Raw genomic sequence first — 18660 nt, 5'->3', positions numbered from 1 at the left:
ATAAGATTTCCAGCTCAGCTTTTAATTGTTCATATGCAAGTTCAGCATTGAACAAAATTCGGAATCCACTCACAGTTTGGGGAATCCACTTACATTGCCGGATTCCCCTTACATTTTGCGGAATCCACTGACAGTTGCGGAATCCAGAAAAACCAGCTATATTTGCTTGTTGAGGAATACGCAACAAAAGAAATGTGCCGACAAAATTTACGTTAAAGATTTATGCGGAATCCACTGAAATTTTGTTTGTGGAATCCACTTACATTTTGGAACATATTTTAAGACTTATCCCTGGAATCCAGGAACATACAGACGCAAAATTGTGCTCCTATCCAGTGCACAGTTTGGCTTCGTAATGATGAATAAACTTTTCAAAGCGCGCATAATTTAGTCCAGAACATGACCAATTTGGCAATTTTCAAACCCCAGAAAAAACATCGGAGGTGAAATATCTTTTTACATTTGAACTTTTCATGGGTGAAATATCTTTCAAATTTAAGCTCGGGACAGCAATACTTTTTGAATGATATAAGAAAAATCCCGGCAAACAGGGCTAATTAAAAAGTCGAAATTTGTCTGAAGAAAAAACCCCGCCGAGCACAAATATTCCGTTATTTTCGTTACAAAAGTCGCATTAATAATAGTCTGTGTTAATATCCTTAGCAGTGGCTGTACTTAATAGCTGGTTATTGATCAAAATTAACACATTTTATCGCAACAATATTTGTGTCGCAAAAATATTTGCGACTTAGGTTGAAAAAAAAAAGATGTCCAAGTTCATATTATAAAAGATAGTTCATATTATAACACAAGCTTTGCTTGTGTAAACACCAAATCTCCTTGCATCAAAACCAAAAAAAAAACAATCGTTTTAGAGTGAATAAAATGACCAAATTAATCCCATGTCCAGCCGGCTTTTTTCTGGAATAAATGTGGAAAACTGCAACGAAAATTATTAAGGCTCTGCTGAGGAAAAATTGGTGTTTAGATAGGAAGTTAGAGCAGCATCAATCAAGGCAACTTGCTTTCTTCGAAACACTGATTGCTCAAACAAAAAATTGAAGAAAAAGATTGATTTTTCTTGACACTTATGAAAACTTCAATCGGTCAGCTGATTGCATGCTAACTAAACATCAGCCACCTGTTCGCCTTTGATTTGATAGCACTTTGTTGTGTTTTGCCGTTAGGCTTGGAGGGGATTGAGATAGCTCAATTGGACATTACGGTGGGCGAGGGGAAGGTCTGAAGGGAGGGGGGTAGAGATTGCTCAATTGACCCGCAAAAATTAATCAGCCTCTTCGTTTGCATCAATTTTAGACAGAAAACTACGTCAGAATTAACTAAACAGAAAAGGTAGTTTAAAAATTTCATGTATAAATTGCTGTAAAAATCATTTGTTTCGTGTGTTTGATTTGTGTAATGACGCGTCAACGCATGTCAGTAATTACGTTTATGACGCAATCAAAGTTGCGATGCGAGGCTTGGACCTCGCTATGAAAATTAAGTTGACCGAGCGAGGTTTCTTGGAGCCGCGTCAGAAATGTTGGGCAAAAAACGTTTTTTAACCCTTTCATCGAGTTGCTACAGTCAATTTATTATCCAAATGAAAAACTTGCCCCACTTTTTCACTCAATTTTTTAACTCATTGTCTGCTTAAACTGCTTTGCATAAATTTTGTTTGAAATCTCCAAACGCTTGAATAATAAACACCGAAGTATGCTTAATAACATCTTTGATACAACTAATTCAAAAATGGACATAAGAAAATGATTTGATAGCGTTGGATCTGAGTCAGTTTTATTTGCACTAATCGCCCGCAAAGAGGTCAAAAAATGAGAGTCAAATGTCACTATCAGAAAACAATTAGTATCAAGCTGTTTGATTGAAATGGTTTTCTGGTAAAATCGAATGAACCAATAATGCAGTTACCGTCATAACAAAAACAGTCATAAAATGCTCCATAAAAGTGCTCTTAAAAGATTTTTTTTAAGATTAACCGAAAACTTGTAGGTGATATTTATTGGAGTTTGCTTTAGCTTCCTATTTTCCGACTTTCGATAAAGGTGACGCTTGAGCATTTATGCTTGGGATGATTTTTTTATTCAGGTCAATTTCAACTTTTTTAGTAACAGCTGCTGATGGACACTTAAACATCAAAAAAGACTTTGATGCCGTTTCTATCAATACGTAGCGTGAGCAGCTTATTATATCAATTCAAATTAAAATAATTGCCGCATGTGCTCAGTTGGGTGTCCTCTGTCGAAAAGTCTCTATCTTGTTCTACAGGGATAACGGAGACTCTAGGCACATGTCACAGTTAGCAGAAGCAGTAAAGACGAAGTGAACAAGTTCAAGAAATTTAAATAAAAGGCCACACGGACCTACGACTAGCGATTTTCAAAACAATTACTAAAACAATTCTGCTAGGGCAATTTGTGGCAAAACTATGATCTCGTGTTTGTTTTGCCAACTAATATGTTCAATGTCATGATAACAAATCGAATACTGCTACCAGACATCGTACTAAGGGACTTCGAGTTGAAACAGTACAAAAAACATTGAGTTTAATGTTTAACAATATCAAATTAGTTCAACTTTTCATTCGCCATCTTATCTGGTTTTTTTTTCGGAAACTAAAAGAATGTGTTTGTAATACCCAGACATTGGGGTCAGCGTCGTGAGGGCAAAATTCCTGTGGCTCGATCTAGGCAGAACTCCTAGCTCCATTTGAACCCATTTGTTTGAAAATAATTGGATGCTAAATTTGTTAAGAGGCTTGTGATTTTGCTGGAATTCAATTTACTTATTACTTATAAGGCATTCAAATTGATGCAAATAGTTTGTTACTAGAAAAGGAAGAAATCTTTATTTCTTGACAATGCGTGTGGAAAAAAATCTAACAAACAAATGAAAAATTTTCTCTTTTGCAGACGACTCATACCAAAAATACTGCTCTTCATCACAACAGATTTTTGGTAATTTTATCAACAATTGCAGAAAAAATTATCATAGCATTGAAACGGAACTTTGCTACACTGTGAAACAAATTGGTGTTCTATGTTGAGTTCTATATCTTCATTTGTGTTTTAAGCAATACCAGATGAGTTCTTCAAATCATGTTAATTCATTACCAATCATTAAACAAAACAGATAATTTTTTTTCCATAATTTTCTTTTAAACGAGTTAGGTTCATATTTTCAGATGCTGGAAAACATAAGACCGCATTGTTTTGGTTTTTTCAACTAAAATTGAACAAAAAATCAATAGTCAAAAAGTTTTCCCAAATTGTAGAAAGTTTTTTTAACAAAATTTGGGCAAAACTTTTTAAAACTCAATTACTTGCACGATCACTGGAAAAAAACAGCACTACTTTCAATTCCTTCATGAACTGTTTATATCAGAAGCAAACTTTATGGTGTGGAAATTTAACAGTCAAAAAATAACCTACAAAGGATAGCCCGACAACTTAATATTTAGAGAAAAAAACTTTCAACTTCTAAAAAATTAGACACCTGGCTGCATGGGCGGATCTATGATTTTCTCGAGTGGGGGAAAAGAAGGGGGGGGAGAGGGCGGATTTTCAAAAAAAAAATTCAAAAATTTTGTCGACTTTTTTTAGGTCGATCAAATTGATTTTCTGAGCTATCCCAAAGCACTAAAAAGACCCTGTTATGGCCAAAATTTCTGCGCCGCAGAAATCTCAAAATAGTACAAGGGATGCAAAATTTGAATTACTCATAAGGTAAACTGAAAAATTTTGTGAACGAACATTTTATCCAGTAAAGATGTTTAAGGATATAGTGGTATTGATACCAACAATTTTTCAAAAATCAACCTGCGACAAGATCTTCGAGATACGAGAGTTTGAGAATTGCCAATTTTGGACAGTTAATGCGCGCTTTCAACCAGTATTCTATTAACGCGGGGTGTGAGCGGCGATTTGAATCATTACAAAATTAAAAGAACAACATATTTTTTCGGTTAAAAAGAATATAAATTATATGAAAAGTGTCTCACTTTTGTCTCTCATACTACTCTAAAAAAATTAAAAACAAAAACAATTTTCATGGTTATTTTTATTTTTTTCGAAATTTTGATGCATCTTTGAAAAGAAACAACTGCAGATACTGTGCAGATAAAGCAATTTATCTGGTGTTGCCCTAATTCAAGCAGTCTTGCTGGTAATTACTGAAACTGACTGAAACTCTGTTTCTAAATGCTGTTGCGTATAAAAAGAAAAGTGCTTGACTCCTATTTTGTCACCTTCATCATAATCAGAAATAACTCTTTTGGTTTCAGTTTCTGTATCAAGTCAAATACCGTTCTCCCAACGAGGTCTCGCAAAAGGATGTTCAGTTCGTTTTTCAGCCCACAGAAAAAGATCATATTACCTGAAGTGTTGGGGAAAGTCATATTGGAGTGGAAGGTCTTCATCTGGTCTGTTAACAGAGGAGGATCATATTTTAGTTTCAACTTTTAGAAAATAATATAGCGTTTTTAACAGTTTTCAAATTTCAAATTATAAAGAGATTTCGATGAGATCCGCTGTTTTTTCAAGACGAAGAATAATTAGGTCGAAAGCGACAATTCGCATTTTCTCAAAAAAGTGACAAATCGAACTAGCGAAAAAAGAAGGGTTTAAATGGTATACCGCAATCGGGCTGATACGGGTTGCGAGCTTGACAAAACCGAGACAAGAGCTGCTTACGAAAACGACTCGTGGTTGTCGGCACCAGGCACCGACTCCCGCGTTGCGCAAACAACGCTGGACTACTGGAAAAAAATTTGATCTACTATTTGTTCCGACTTTCGATACAGAAGTAACAGAATATTTGTGCTCGGGTGGGTTTTTTTTTCTTCGGACAAATTTCGACTTAAACTAGCAATTTTTCACGGAACTTTTTTATATCACGCAAAAGGTATTGTTGTCCTGAGCTTAAATTTGAAAAGATATCTCACCTGTGATCGTTTTTTGCAACGTTATGGGGGTTTAAAGATTGGCATTTTGGCCAATTTGGGACAATTAACGCGCGATATATTTCGCGCTATTAACGCGTAAGCGGAGATTTAATCCGTCTTAGAAATTGTTCCAAATTGGTTGAACGAAGCTTAATTGCCGTAATTGATGTGTTACTAGAAACGAAATTTATGACTTTGTACTTTAAATGGCGTGTGGGGGGATGATTTTCACAAAACATCTCAAATTTTTTTTTGAAATTTTTTTTCAATTTATTTTTTTTTTTTACATTTTGTTTTTTCATGATATTACTGCTTCATAGACCTTAAAAGGCAGTCGGAACTTTCAGGGCTTCGCCCTGATACGAGCAGTCTTGTTTCCCTTATGGTGATAATTGTTCCTTTTTCATAACACTACTAAAAGTCGCTTTCGACAAATTGTCGCCTCGCCCTTGTAATGATTTAAAGATTTTTTATTTTTTTCCCGATGAACAGGAATCTTGTTGTTTCTTATGCACTATAAAATCGCATGCACTCACCATCCAAGGTCCTTACACTATAAATGTTAACAATTCAAAAAGTCTACCTACCCCAGAATTTGTACCCGATCTTGCAGTTTTTGAGCTACTAAAACTCAATTTCAGAAAACGGAATAATTCTGCTCGGTGTGCTTTTTTTATTTTGTCATTTTTCGGAAATCAAAATAACAGTTTTTAACAAAAAAAACTTTATATCCCGTTAAAGATGTCGCCTTCCTCAAAAAAGATATTTTGGATCAAGTTAACACCCCCCCCCCCCCCCCCCCTAACAGACCAAGTTAAGATCCTCCACCCCAGCGCTTAATTTAAATTAAATTTGCGAAGCGCTGCATGTAAAATGTTCGATTCTGATTGGCTGCAAATTCCCAACTTAGAACCAAGTTAACATCCTCCCCCCCTAAACGTGTGTAGGGCGGAGGATAATAATTTGGTCCGATATTTTACCTCCGATCATTCCATGGAAACTTCTGGGAGTTTGAAAACTGCCAATTTATGGACTAATTTATTTGCGACTGGAACAGTTTATTCATAATGCTGAAATCTTAACGCGAATATTTTATGCGTGGCAAAACATCAGGCACAACCAAAGCGTTCCAAATTGAATTGAGGCTTTAGCTAATCGATCGTATTAGTTTCGTATCGCTCAAGTTTTCACACTTGATCTTCGATCTACTGTCCAAAACTTATAGATTTTCAGTTTTTTCTTTTCCCAAAAACTATTCGATAGAGACTAAAGGACATAGTCGGAACATTCAGGGCTTTGTCCTGATTTACGAGCAGTCTTGTTTTTCACATTACACGTGGCGAATTATCCCGCATTACAAAATCGTTCCAATTTTGAGTCAGGAAGCTAATTGCTTTTTGTTAGTTCCATACCTGACTTAAGAATTAACACTTAAGATTTGTTATCATCAACTTTAAGTTCATAGTTTTGCCCAGGGGTGGATCTAGGATTTTCTGGAGGGGGGACGCGGCTTTTCAAAAATTTTGACGACCCTTTTTTTAGTCAGGTCGACAAAATTGATTTTCCGAGCTTTCCCAAAACAGTAAAAACACCCTGTTTTCCGCCAAAATTTCTGCGCCGCGGGCAGAATTTTCAAAAAAAAACAGGTCAAAAAGCCGTTTTGCAACATTTTGACAAAAAAAATGAGTTTTTTGGCGCGCACTCCCCCTCAAAGTTAGTATATATTGGCGCCAAAGGCGCCTTTAGAAAAATTTTAGGTTCGGTTGGCTAAAAATGAATTTCTTAAAAAGTACCAAAGGGGGTACCTTTTCCCTTTGGGTCGACGGGGGGTCGAATTCCTGAGAGAAGGCGTCCAACCCCCCCCCCCCCCCCTAAATCCGCCCCTGGTTTTGCCAATATTTAGTTTATCATAAACTATTCGAGACCACTCAAATGGCAGTCGGAACTTTCAGGGTTTTGCTCTGATACGAAAATTCTTGTTTAATTCATGCTTACCCGAGAAGTTTGATCTACTGTTTACGATAGATAACTTTGTCAACAATTGCCCTCACTCAGCAAAAAACGGGAAAAAATTGGAGTATTTTGGGTTAGTGTCAGTGATGTCCAGGTTGGGCATTAGTTTAAGCATTTGTTGAACCAGATGGTTCAAAAAATGGTGTGAAAAACCAATTTTACTAATAGATCAATCCGATTTGGTTAAACGAAGCTCTTATTTACCAAAATAGTTTGGCTTCTAAATTAAAAATTAGGAGATTCAACTTACATCTCAGAAAGATCAAGTATTTACCCAATTTTTCACGCCACTCACTGAATTGTTTTTGCTCATCTTTACTGAACAATAAGTAGCGCTTGTGGCATATTAGTACACTTTGCTGGTAGCGTCCACAAAAAGTTATGTGTCTCATGTTCTAAGACTTTTATCATTTACAATGAGTAAAGAAAAATTTCATTTAGTTTTATCCTGAGAGGGAGACTAGAGTAAACCAAATGGTTTTAAGTTTTTTGTGACGATTGGTTCAGAAAAAGATTGAAAATTGTGAAGTCGAAACAAACCACTGATAAGTGCAGATGATGCTTTCCTTTGATGTTTTGAGGGACATGTTTCCTTTGGAAGCAATTAAAAAAACGATGTTGCAACTAGTTGTTTATCACAGCTTTACCATTACTTTTCAAGATTTTCTTTTTAAATATCATGAAAAAACATTTATGCTGGATATTAAAAAATAGGGTTTTATTGCTAACTTTTATTTCAACCTTTGCAATGAACAGGAAATACTAAGCTTACTAAAACGCTTGCTAAAGCTTGCTAAAACGAAAACGCAAGTGATGATAATGCTTTTTGAATACTTTTCCACGTTTCAAAAATGAAATATTAGTTCAATTTTACCAAGCAAAAATTGGTTTTTAAAGCAATTTGTAGTCAAAATGAGCTCATTTTTCTACTCTTAGGTCAAGTTTCTGACTTTCAATTCGCAAAATCCAACACATAATTTTATAGCAAAAAAATTATAATCTGAAACATTTGGTTACACAGAAGCGAAGCTGCGCTTCGCAAACAATTGCGAGAACACGACCAAAAAGCATTTCTATCAAGTGAAATAATAAAAAAATAGAAAGAAGTCTCGAACTAGTAAAAAATCAGCTACGTTTCGGATTCGAAACTGCGACCTAGCAAAATTGAGTCTCATGCACTAACCACTGAGAGCCACGGATGCTTAAAATCCACCAATATCACAGCTAAAAATGCTAATAAATTGCCAATTAGATGCAGCAAAGTAGTACTAAATACACAAAGACACCGTTTTGCATATAATAAATTGAAAAACATGAAGCCAAGTTGGGTATAAATTATGCATTTTAAAAAAATTGCGAAATATATTGAGTTGGAAAAATTCTGAAATCGAGTTTTTTATCATTGTACTGCTGTTTGAAACGTATAAATTTTCCGGTTCATTTAATGAATTGAAACTGCATCAGCTGTGTTAACTTTTTACTAATCAAATGTCAAATCACATTTGATATAATACTGCTACCGCAGCCTAACGATTCAAAAGTGCCACCAAAAGTAGCAATTTTATTTGCAACTTAGGTTGGAAAAAAAGAAAATTTATACTGATACACTTTGCTTTATAAGTGTAAATAAATTCTGCTAAATTTAGTGTAATTTAACTGAAGTTTTACGTAAAATCAAGTTTTACTATTGAATAGAAAGCTTTTAAGGCCTGTTTTAAATATTTTTTTGAATATTTTTTGTCTCCGATAGCAACCTGGAGGGCTGTTCAAAAATTACAAGGAGAAGGAGGGAATTATTGGTCTCTAAAAAATAAGGTCCTTGAATTTTTAAAATTTACAGTACCAAAAATTTTTTTTCCTGAAATATTATTTTGAAAAATTAAAAAGTTTCTACTTCATTTCAAGCAAACTAAAGACAAGGGTTAAGCCAAATTACCCAACACGTAAAGTCAGCTCAACGCAATCATGAAAAAAATTGATCCATCCAAAAATCAACTTGACGCCTTTGCTATCGATTTATCATAAACTAGTCCTTAACATTCCTTTTCTGGCTTGGTTGAGGATAAACAATATATACCAAGCAAAATCCTGGAGATCAGAGTTCATCATGACGTCACATCAGTTGTCAATTTACCTTTCAATTTTGGTCTCAGTTAAGTGTTAATTGGCCATCTCTTCTTTTTCTCCACTGAGGAATTATAGTGTCCCCAAACGGTGATGTGTCTGAATTAATCTTACCTGACAACTCTCCAGTTTTTTAGAGAGGGACTTCTTCAGCCGTTTAATCATCTTTGAGGGCGCTTATTCTCATTCAAATCAAGTATAAAACCGTAACAAATTGACGTAAAGGGAAGTATAGTTTGATGTTTTTGAGCGTAATGGTGAAAATAGCCGTCAGTTAAAGCTCATTTCCCATAGGTGAAGAGGGAAGTTAAAGTAAATTTTTAAATGTTAAATACACTTGGATGACAAATCTGATGTCATAGCAAAAAAAGGTAATAAATCATGACAATCATGCCAAAATTCAATTTTAAGATTTGCTTTCAGAAGAATCGGAATCGAAAATCACTTTTGAATGTATTCCCAAACAAATGGCACAATGAATGAGATATAAGTAAAGAAAAATCATGAGATATATATTTTTTCGTTGTCTGACCGATTGCCTAGTGAAAGGCTTTAAAAACTTCTGGGCTGATTTTGAAGGCAATTAGTTAACGCCTTTCTCTTCTCTGTTGTTCCCAAGACACTTAACTGTCTAGTTAAGATTCCGTGCACTAGCCTTGTTTAGATTCTGGAATGGTTAGTGGTGAAAATAAACAACAAGGGTAGAAAATGAGTAGAAATAAGCCCGGCCAGGTATTGTTTTATCCCAGACTTTTTGCCAGTTCGTTTTTCTCTTGCATGTTTTGCTTCCCGCAGTAAAAATCTTAAAAGTTTGTTTTATTCCTGCAGGTTTTTTTTTCAGTTCTCCGCAAAATTCATAAAAGCTCGAAAAAAAGCTCGCAAACTCTGATTAAAGTAACAAAATTTTTTTTTCTTTTTTTCCCAGATTGTAAATTCAAACAAGTAAAGATGCTCAACGGATGATGGCAACTTCTGAAGGTTGAGCACGGCTAGTACTATAAGTGTCAAAATTTGGTCGGAAGCAAGGTTGTCAAGGGCTCTCCATGGGACGGCGGAAATAATTCACGCGTCTTTTCAGCCCCCGGCCAAATTCTTGTTGAAAAGTTAATACTGGTAATAACCACTGAAGTGAAATTAACTCAAGCGCGCTGATAACAGCAGATCAAAGTTAATTTCAATAAAGATGCGCCAAAAAGTTCGGTACTCAAAATTGCCACGGGTTATATTTTGTTATCTCAAATTAGATGCCTGTAATTCAAAAAATTTGATGGCATTTGAGATAAATTTACCATAATTGGCTTGAGCGTGGTGGTGTAATTTTTTTCTTCTTTCCGCTTGATTTGTGAAGCTGCCAATTTTGAGATAATTGTGAACGAAGCTGAAGTTCACTTTAACGTGTAGCATGAAGATATGATGAAGATATCCACTGGAGCCAATGATGAAGATATCTGCTGAACAGAACTCGTTGAAATAAATGGGTGCGATTAGGTTTTCCCGTTGTCAAATCATACCATTGTGTTTGTTCACATGGCTGCGAGTAGAAATAAAGGAACAACTGTCACCGTCTTAGCTCATCGTTCCCAAATGGCCCTTTATGGTGGCTGATTATACTAACATAGCTAAAAACGCAGTTATTTGAGGAAAAGTAAATAATAAGAACTAGGTGCATATAATGAGATTCAAAAATAATGCAAAATAACAACAATAACTGACATTTCACTAACACTAACAATTCATGTACGGTACGAGCATAAACTCAGGAGGGAAAAGGGAGGGGCATATATAGTTGTTCAGGGATTTTTTCAATCGGCTCTAGATTTTTGAGGGCTTTTTTGCAATTATCGTATCAAATGAGACGCTACGAATTGTACCGGGCAATGATGGGCAGTGAAGGGGGAAAAGTAGCTTTATGAGGGCGAGGAGGTGGATTGAGGAGCCATCGAAGGGCATGGATAATGTTGATGAGGTAAATAAAACAAACAAGGACATACAAGGTGCGCTCAGTATGAAAATAACTGTAAGTTGGAATAAGAATGAGACCATTTGTTTTATTTGGTATATTTCAACTGGAATATTAGTGAGAGGAAAAGAGTGAGCTAAAAAACAACAAAGCTGCTTAATGAACCAATCTAAAGGTGATCGGTTGCCGCTTGCCTTTTGTACTTGCCGACAGCCAGTTATAACTCAAAACAATTATTGCATCTGTGTGTTCATGTGTGTGCAAAAGCTGACCAAAAAATGGAAAACAATTTGTGCTTCCTTGCCAATTCGGTCCAATTTAGACCTACCATCGTAAATGGTAATCCTTCAATCGAATCAGGTAGTTAAGCAATGCAGGCATTAAGAGCTTTTCCTTTTTTGTGGAAGTCTTGTTGTGGCTAAAATAGCATAAAAATAAAAAGGAAATAAAAGAAAGAAAAATCATTCTAGATCGCGTCATACATTTTTGTAGTCTTTCAAAATAATGGCAATTGAAATTTAAGACAAAATATTTTTGATTTTGCGAATGAAAATACACATTCTGCGTGCTAACAAGTCTTATTTTTTCCGCTCATGTACAACAAAAGAAAAACAACTGTTGAAGAACAAGTGATGATTTCAAAAAAATCAAAAAAGGAGAAAAATCGAATATTCTTCTTCATGTTTTTTCTGTTTTCACCTTTTATACCCTCAGCTTCTATCTCTTCGTGTCAAATCTTCACAGTTCAGTGTCTTAGAACTGAACTGTTTTTCGCTGGTGTCCCACTGCTGATAACAGCACCCTTTAATTGCAAAATTACCTCAAAAGCCTCTGGCAAAACCAATTTCCTATTCCTGTGAGGATTATCTAACGGGGCGCTAAATTATGCATAAACGTAGGAGGTTGAGTGTAAAAAGTGAAGGCATCGATGTGCTTTTGTGTCAAAAAAGTTGATGCAGGTAATTTTTTTTATATCTCATCACAGCTTTTATGAGTTTCACCTTTCTTTGAATTGATGGCATGAAAATCAGAGAGCAAACAAACCACCATTAAAGTGCACGTCTTACCATTTCAGACCAGTTGTTCATGAGAGGAACACTGAAATCAGTTTGTATTCACAAATATTTACTTTCACTGAATATCATAAAGTGAAAAATAAACAGACCAAATCAGCGAAAAAAATTTACAACCACCTGAAATTGCAGCTGAAATGGTTCAGAAAAATCAAGATGGGAGGGTTAAAACATATATATCATTGGTGATGAAAAAAAAACGATTCACCTGAGAAAAAAAAACAATAATTTGCATCAAATACCAGAACGGAAACAACCAAATTCGTGTAAAGGAAAAGCAGGGATTTAAACTGCAATAAAAACCAGATTAATATGGATTTTTAAATTGGAAGCAAGGGAAGCTAGCTGTTTTTGTTTTAATAAATTGGACGCACTTTTAGTGCCCACAAGTCGCAGAAGGCTGGCATCGGGTACCCTGGGTAACTAAATGGAGAGGAGGTCATCTATAAACTATATGGTACAAACTCAAGACACAATTTGCTCATGTATAAATATTGCTTGATGGTAAGCATTAGCTTATAATAAGGGTTTATAGTTCGTAAAACGGATCAGCAAACTTAATCTCTTATTGAAAATACTCAAAATAACAGTAAAAAATGTACAAGCTAAATAATCTACCTTGGAAATGCTTCAAAAAATAACATTACAATAAATCGTTTTTCAGATACAGAAGATAAGGAAATGATTGATTGCACACAAAATTTTGCTCTCTGGATATATTTCATTATGCAATATAATAAAAAACAAAGATGTATGCTTTCAGATTTAGCAACCTCAAAAATGCAAAAAAAAACGGATTCTTTTTTTTGCATTTTGAGCGATTTTGAGGGACAAGAAGGAGTACAGATTGGCAGTAAATACTTGGAAGATAGAGAAAGATGCAAGCTACTCTTCACGTTTTTTCTCTCTCAGTCTTGATTTGTTGATTTGTTTGAGTAAAACGCATATCAACCTAGACTAAAGAGTCAACAATTTGGACCGTTTCTGCTCAAAACTGGCTAAGTTACTATTATTTTTTCTGTGACCTTGAATCGTAAATGAGAGCACTTTAACTGCACCTCGAATCATATTCTTATATTTAGGAAAAACATTTGGATCTAGTGTTAATTACACAGTCAGGCTAGCACAACTCCAAATCAAACTGGACAAGAGCAAAGCCAAACAAAGATAGCTGGTTCCCGTGCAAGTAGCGCAGAAGGTTTTCGACCACAGATTTAAACAATTTTTGCTTAAAATTTGTGTTTTTTTTAGGACGCGAGAATTTTTTTTTACTAAAGTTTTAATTGAAACTGATAACAGGACTGAAAGTTGAGATTTAGGACGCGAGAATTTTTTTAACTAAAGTTTTAATTGAAACTGATAACAGGACTGAAAGTTGAGATTTTTCCAGAAAAATTCAATCAACATCACAAATAATTTTTTTTTCAAGCTACTTATTACAAAAAAGTTTTGATTTTTAAAAAACTTTTGAGCTGATAAACTGCCAAATTAAAATTCAAAAAGTGCTGATTTTAACTGAAAGTTCATTGAATTTAGTGCCTCGCGCTCTGCTTCCTCATTTCAAATTAGACTAGAGAGCAAAAATTTAAAAATATTTCGAAATATTTTAAGGTCATTCGACTCACAACTGTACAGGCTGTGTTACTAAATATCCTTAATTATATTCTGATAATTTTTTATACCTAATTTTGCTTGGAAAAAGTTTAATTTTTTGCTTTACAAAAATTTGTAAAAATGAAAAAATCAAACACACCCGTAGACAAAGTTCCGTTCCATTTTAGTTTCGTTTCATTTTCGGCAAAACAAGATTGGTCAGTTTCGGTGAAGCAGCACAAAGTGTGTTGACAATTGTAATCCTCATAACAGAAATCGATGTTAACCTTCTTCGGAATTCGTTTATGTTGATGCTATAGATTCAAGTAGAATACCTCTATCAGGTAGAAAGATGGGAGAAAATTTAGCTTAAGAACTGTTTCATGGTACCCAATTTTCTATGAAAGCAATCGTAGAATAACAATGAGAACAAGATGACTGACTTCACTTTGTCAGTCTTCATTTTCAGATTTTTATTCTCTAAGATTGGTTTAAGACGTAGAGAACAAAAAGCTCTTTCATTTTCAATTTTTAAAATAAATTTGACAAATATGAAGAAAATTAGAACAAGCTGTTTTTTTTCAAGTCAAAAATTTTCGTGAAAAATGCTTTCAAAAAAACCAACGCAATACGTTTCGGACATAATAAGTGAGAAATCTTTTCGTTCATCAACACTTAACTGAAGGAAAATATTAGATTTTTTTGTTGCAGAGGGTAAAATCTATGGACCTATTCAGTTATAGATCAAGTGTTTTCCAATCAAAGGCTCAAAGATAACAAGTCTGTACAGTTTAGAGAAACTGGCACTGGCTTGCTTCTTATTGACCTGAAAACTAGAATTGGGCTACTTCTTTTTGACTTCAAAACTACTTCTTATAAAGTGACTAAGCCGATAAAACAAAAACCCACACTGTTCAAGCAGAAAAAACCAGTATCAGACTAGGTAAAAATATAAACTACTGAGATTTCAATTATAGTAAAAGCTGTTTAAATCAGCATCAAATCATCCATGAAGCCTATAAACATTTGTACCAGACACAAATTGAAATTTAAGAAAAATGGAAAATGAACCTACAAAAACTTACCAGATACTTATTAGAAAAATAACTGCTGCCTGTAAAGAACTTCGTCTAACTATTACTTAACTTAAATGATGGTAGTTTTGAATCAATTTTCAAAAAATTTTAGCGTGTCAGCAGTATTACCATTCCTGACAATTCTGAAAGCAAAAACCAAAGAAAGGAATCACTAGCTTGCCGTAATTATTACGCAATTGTTTCTGAAGACAAAGACAAAGAAAATAGAGGAAGGGAAAAAACGAGTATAAGCCTTGGAAAAAAAATTTCTATGCAACGAATTCAAACCACGGACCTAGAGATTCAAAAGCGTACTTCCTTCCAGCTACGCCTACTGCTTTACTGAAGCGGAAGGAATTTGCTAGTTATTATAATCTACGACGACTTTCTTTACTAATGCGTAAGGGACTTGGCGCTTTTGAGACAATTTCCCTACTAGTCGTTCTCTTAATTGATTTTTTAATCATCGAATTAGCTGGGTAGCTTTCGAAAAAAAGTGAAAGTTTCCAAAAAATCTCAAGTTTAAGTTTTTAAAAACTATAAAGCTTTCTTGAATAAAACAGTGGAATGCCCCTTATGTAGGACAGATTAAAACCATTACCTCTTATACGCTAGTGTAATTTTCCAGAACAATGAAAAAATGCTCAAAAGTGGTAAGAAGTTCAAAAATGAATTTTTCCTGAGGCCATGCTGACTTTCCTAGAAAAAAATGCATCCACTTATTAAGAGAAAAGCCCCAGAATTCTTTGTGTTTTTTTGCTCAAACTCTTAATTGCAGAACTGAGAGGGTAAAAAAAGCGTAGCCGATTACGCCGGGGAACCTTCTATTGCGTTCTATTGGTTGAACTCTCAATCCCACGTTTGACAGGGTAGTTCTCGAGAACACAAATTGCAAAAAATGAGATCAATAATTGAAAACTTGAACCTTATATAGCTCTATTTTGATTCTCTAGTATTAGGGCCCAACTTTTTATGCAGGGGAAATTCTCGTTAAGTGGATTGAAGCTTTCATCTTAACTAGGCAGGGCAAGAATGAATTTTACATGAATTTTCTAAGAAAGAAATCCGAACAAGGTTGGAAACTTATCCATACTGAAAGTTTCGATGTCCGTTAAGGGGGCGTTAGGGAAAAAATAGCGTAATACGCAAGTTCGTAGTTACGCAATTGGTCTTTTGATTAGCATTAGTGCAAATTAGGATCAAGGAAGTAGTCCATTACGAGGCCAAACTGTGCATTCTCTGCATTGTAAGTGGAATCCGCAACAGGCCAAAATCAAATTTGTCGCGGAATCCGCAATATTGCTACTTTTCTTTGATCTTCTATGCTGTTTTGGAATCCACAAACAAATACCTGAATCATTGTACCGCTCAAAATCGCTCGAAAAATAGGCGAAATTGCGGAATCCGCAACTGTATTTGCGGAATCCAGAACAGTTTGTTGAATCCACAAACAAATGATAAAACATTTGCATCGTTAAATTGAGCTGTTGCGAAATCCGCAACTTTAAGTGGAATCCGCAAATTGTAAGTGGAATCCGCAAATTGTAAGTGGAATCCGCAAATTGATTGCGGATTCCCTTTACATATATTTATATGTGTAGTAGCCTTTAAACTTATATCTTTTCAATACATGGTTTGATTTCACTAGAATAGAAATTTACAATAATAGAAATTTACTAGAATAGATCAGTGTTTGGGATTAATGGAATCCCAATTACTGACCAGTATTTGGGATCGATGAAGTTCCAAATACTGAAGTAATTTGACGATTTGCTATGCGTTGGGTTTCTAATCACTCTCAACCTAATGACTCCAAATAATGGATATATTCCATATTTATTCCACAATATTCCAGTTTTTGGGATTCCCTCAATCCCAAATACTGACCAGTATTTGGGATCGATGGAATCTCAAACACTGAACTAATTTGACGATTTGCTATGCGTTGGGTTTCTTATCACTCTCAACTTAACGACTCCAAATAATGGATATATTCCATATTTGTTCCACATTATTCCAGTTTTTGGGGTTTCATCAATCCCAAATACTGACCAGTATTTGGGATCGATGTAATCCCAAATACTGACCTATTTGGCAATATGCAGTGTGTTGTGTTTCCATACACTCTCAACCCAATGACTACAATTACTGCATTTATTCGGCTTTATGCTTCCAAAATCAGTATTTGGGGTTGACGCAATCCCAAATACTGACCTAATTTGTTGATATGCTGTGTGTTCCATACACTCTAAACTCAATGACTCCAAAATATTGAAATTGTTCGATGTTCTGTTTCCAAAATACTAAAAGATGACATCCACCGATTTAGGTAACCAATGTTTTAAGACTTGTTCGTGGATTCCGCTGACAATGGTTAAGTCTTTGCTTTTAAATTCCGCATTGCTAGAGATAAGAATTCCAGCTCAGCTTTTAATTGTTCATATGTAAGTTCAGTATTGAACAAAATTCAGAATCCAATTACGGTTTGCGGAATCCACTTACATTTGCGGATTTCGCTTACATTTTGCGGAATGCACTTACAGTTGCGGAATCCAGAACAACTAGCTATATTTGCTTGTTGCGGAATCCGCACCAAAACAAATGTGCCGACAAAATTTATGTTACAGGTATATGTATGCGGAATCCACTGAAATTTTGTTTGTGGAGTCCACTTACATTTTGGAACATATTTTAGGACTTGTCTCTGGAACCCAGGAACATACAGACACAAAATTGTTCTCCTATCCAGTGCACAGTTTGGCCTCGTAATGTCTAAAAAATTAAATTTTCTGCACAAGGAAAGTTTATTCAAAAAGCGTCTCAAAAAACTAAGCCCCATCCAATTTCATAAATCTCGTTATTGGCATTAGGCCGGCAAGAAACAGGAACTTGCCATACACTAAGCTAAATTGAAAAGGTAGCCACCAGACAGTAAGAAGAGAGTCAATGAGCGCAAATAAGCAGAAAAAACTTTGAATTAAATTTTTCTTGAAAAATTTTCAACTTTCGGATTTCGAAGAAAAAAAGATGCCCTTAAACAGTTCATGATTGACACTTTTTTTGACAGAGGGTCGAAGCCGCGTTTCGTAAAAACTAGCGAGAACACGCCAAAAATAACAGTTTTAAAAGGCAAATAAAAAAATTACAAATAAACCTTGAAATGGTACTTTGCTATGTATCGCATTCAAACCGGCAACCTCGAGATTATGAGCCTCACTTCCTGCCCTCTCAGCTGCGGAAACTTCACTATCGGCGAACATTAGTCACAAGTAAAGCAGTTACGTATGCAAATAAACTGCCAATGCAATGCAGCAAGAGTGGCAACAAAAACAAATAGACACATTTTTGCATTTAATCGTTTGAAGCAAACAAACTCAAAGCCTCGATTTTTTTACATGAAATATGTTGGAAAGAATTAAGCCAAATTATGTACAAAATATGCATTTCTGACAAAAAATTCGAGATATTTTGATTAGGAAAATTTCTGAAACCAAGTCTCTGTTACTGTACTGTTGTTTAAAACAAATAGATTTTTTTTTAATTCAGAAAAATAAAAATGCATTGAAAGTCTCAAGTTTGATTTTTAAGGCGTTTTCTTTCGTCCATTTTTTCTGCTCGATGTAAGAGTTTGCCTTCCTTATAACAGAGGCAATGAAGTGAACTTATAAAAAAAAACCAAACCGCAATAAATCAAACTTGAGCTTGAACAAATTTTGAGACTTTGCCTGAAAAAATAACCAATAAAAAATCATTGCTACCTATATAAGAGTCTGAACTACGTTTATTGACTCAGAAACAATGTTTTTACGGTATTGAGTATATGCCATTCAGAAACAGAATAAGTGAACACTTTTAATGAAG

The 18660-nt window shown here is 34.8% G+C and overlaps 2 protein-coding genes across 7 annotated transcripts in view; one reads left to right on the top strand and one right to left on the bottom strand.

Moving 5' to 3' along the window:
- The window catches only part of LOC134842476 (tyrosine-protein kinase HTK16-like), a 123606-nt gene extending 110919 nt beyond the window's left edge, over nt 1–12687 (bottom strand). Inside the window, exons 1-2 of one of the 2 annotated variants that reach the window (XM_063858841.1) lie at nt 12373–12687; nt 9212–11475 (exon numbers count right to left, since the gene is read on the bottom strand). In XM_063858841.1, coding sequence (XP_063714911.1) covers nt 9212–9262 — 51 coding nt within the window. In that variant the 5' untranslated portion in view covers nt 9263–11475; nt 12373–12687. Of the gene's footprint in view, nt 1–9211; nt 11476–12124; nt 12346–12372 lie in introns of those variants that run through there. The other variant, XM_063858849.1, reaches the window with a different exon arrangement.
- The window catches only part of LOC134842445 (guanine nucleotide exchange factor VAV3-like), a 593770-nt gene that overhangs the window by 262683 nt on the left and 312427 nt on the right, over nt 1–18660 (top strand). The gene's annotated exons all lie outside the window — the stretch shown is intronic.

Source organism: Symsagittifera roscoffensis, chromosome 1, assembly GCF_963678635.1.
Source record: "Symsagittifera roscoffensis chromosome 1, txSymRosc1.1, whole genome shotgun sequence".
NCBI classification, from domain to species: domain Eukaryota; kingdom Metazoa; phylum Xenacoelomorpha; order Acoela; family Convolutidae; genus Symsagittifera; species Symsagittifera roscoffensis.
The sequence above is the reverse complement of the archived record's forward strand: the minus strand, read 5'-3'. Positions and strand labels throughout refer to the sequence as shown.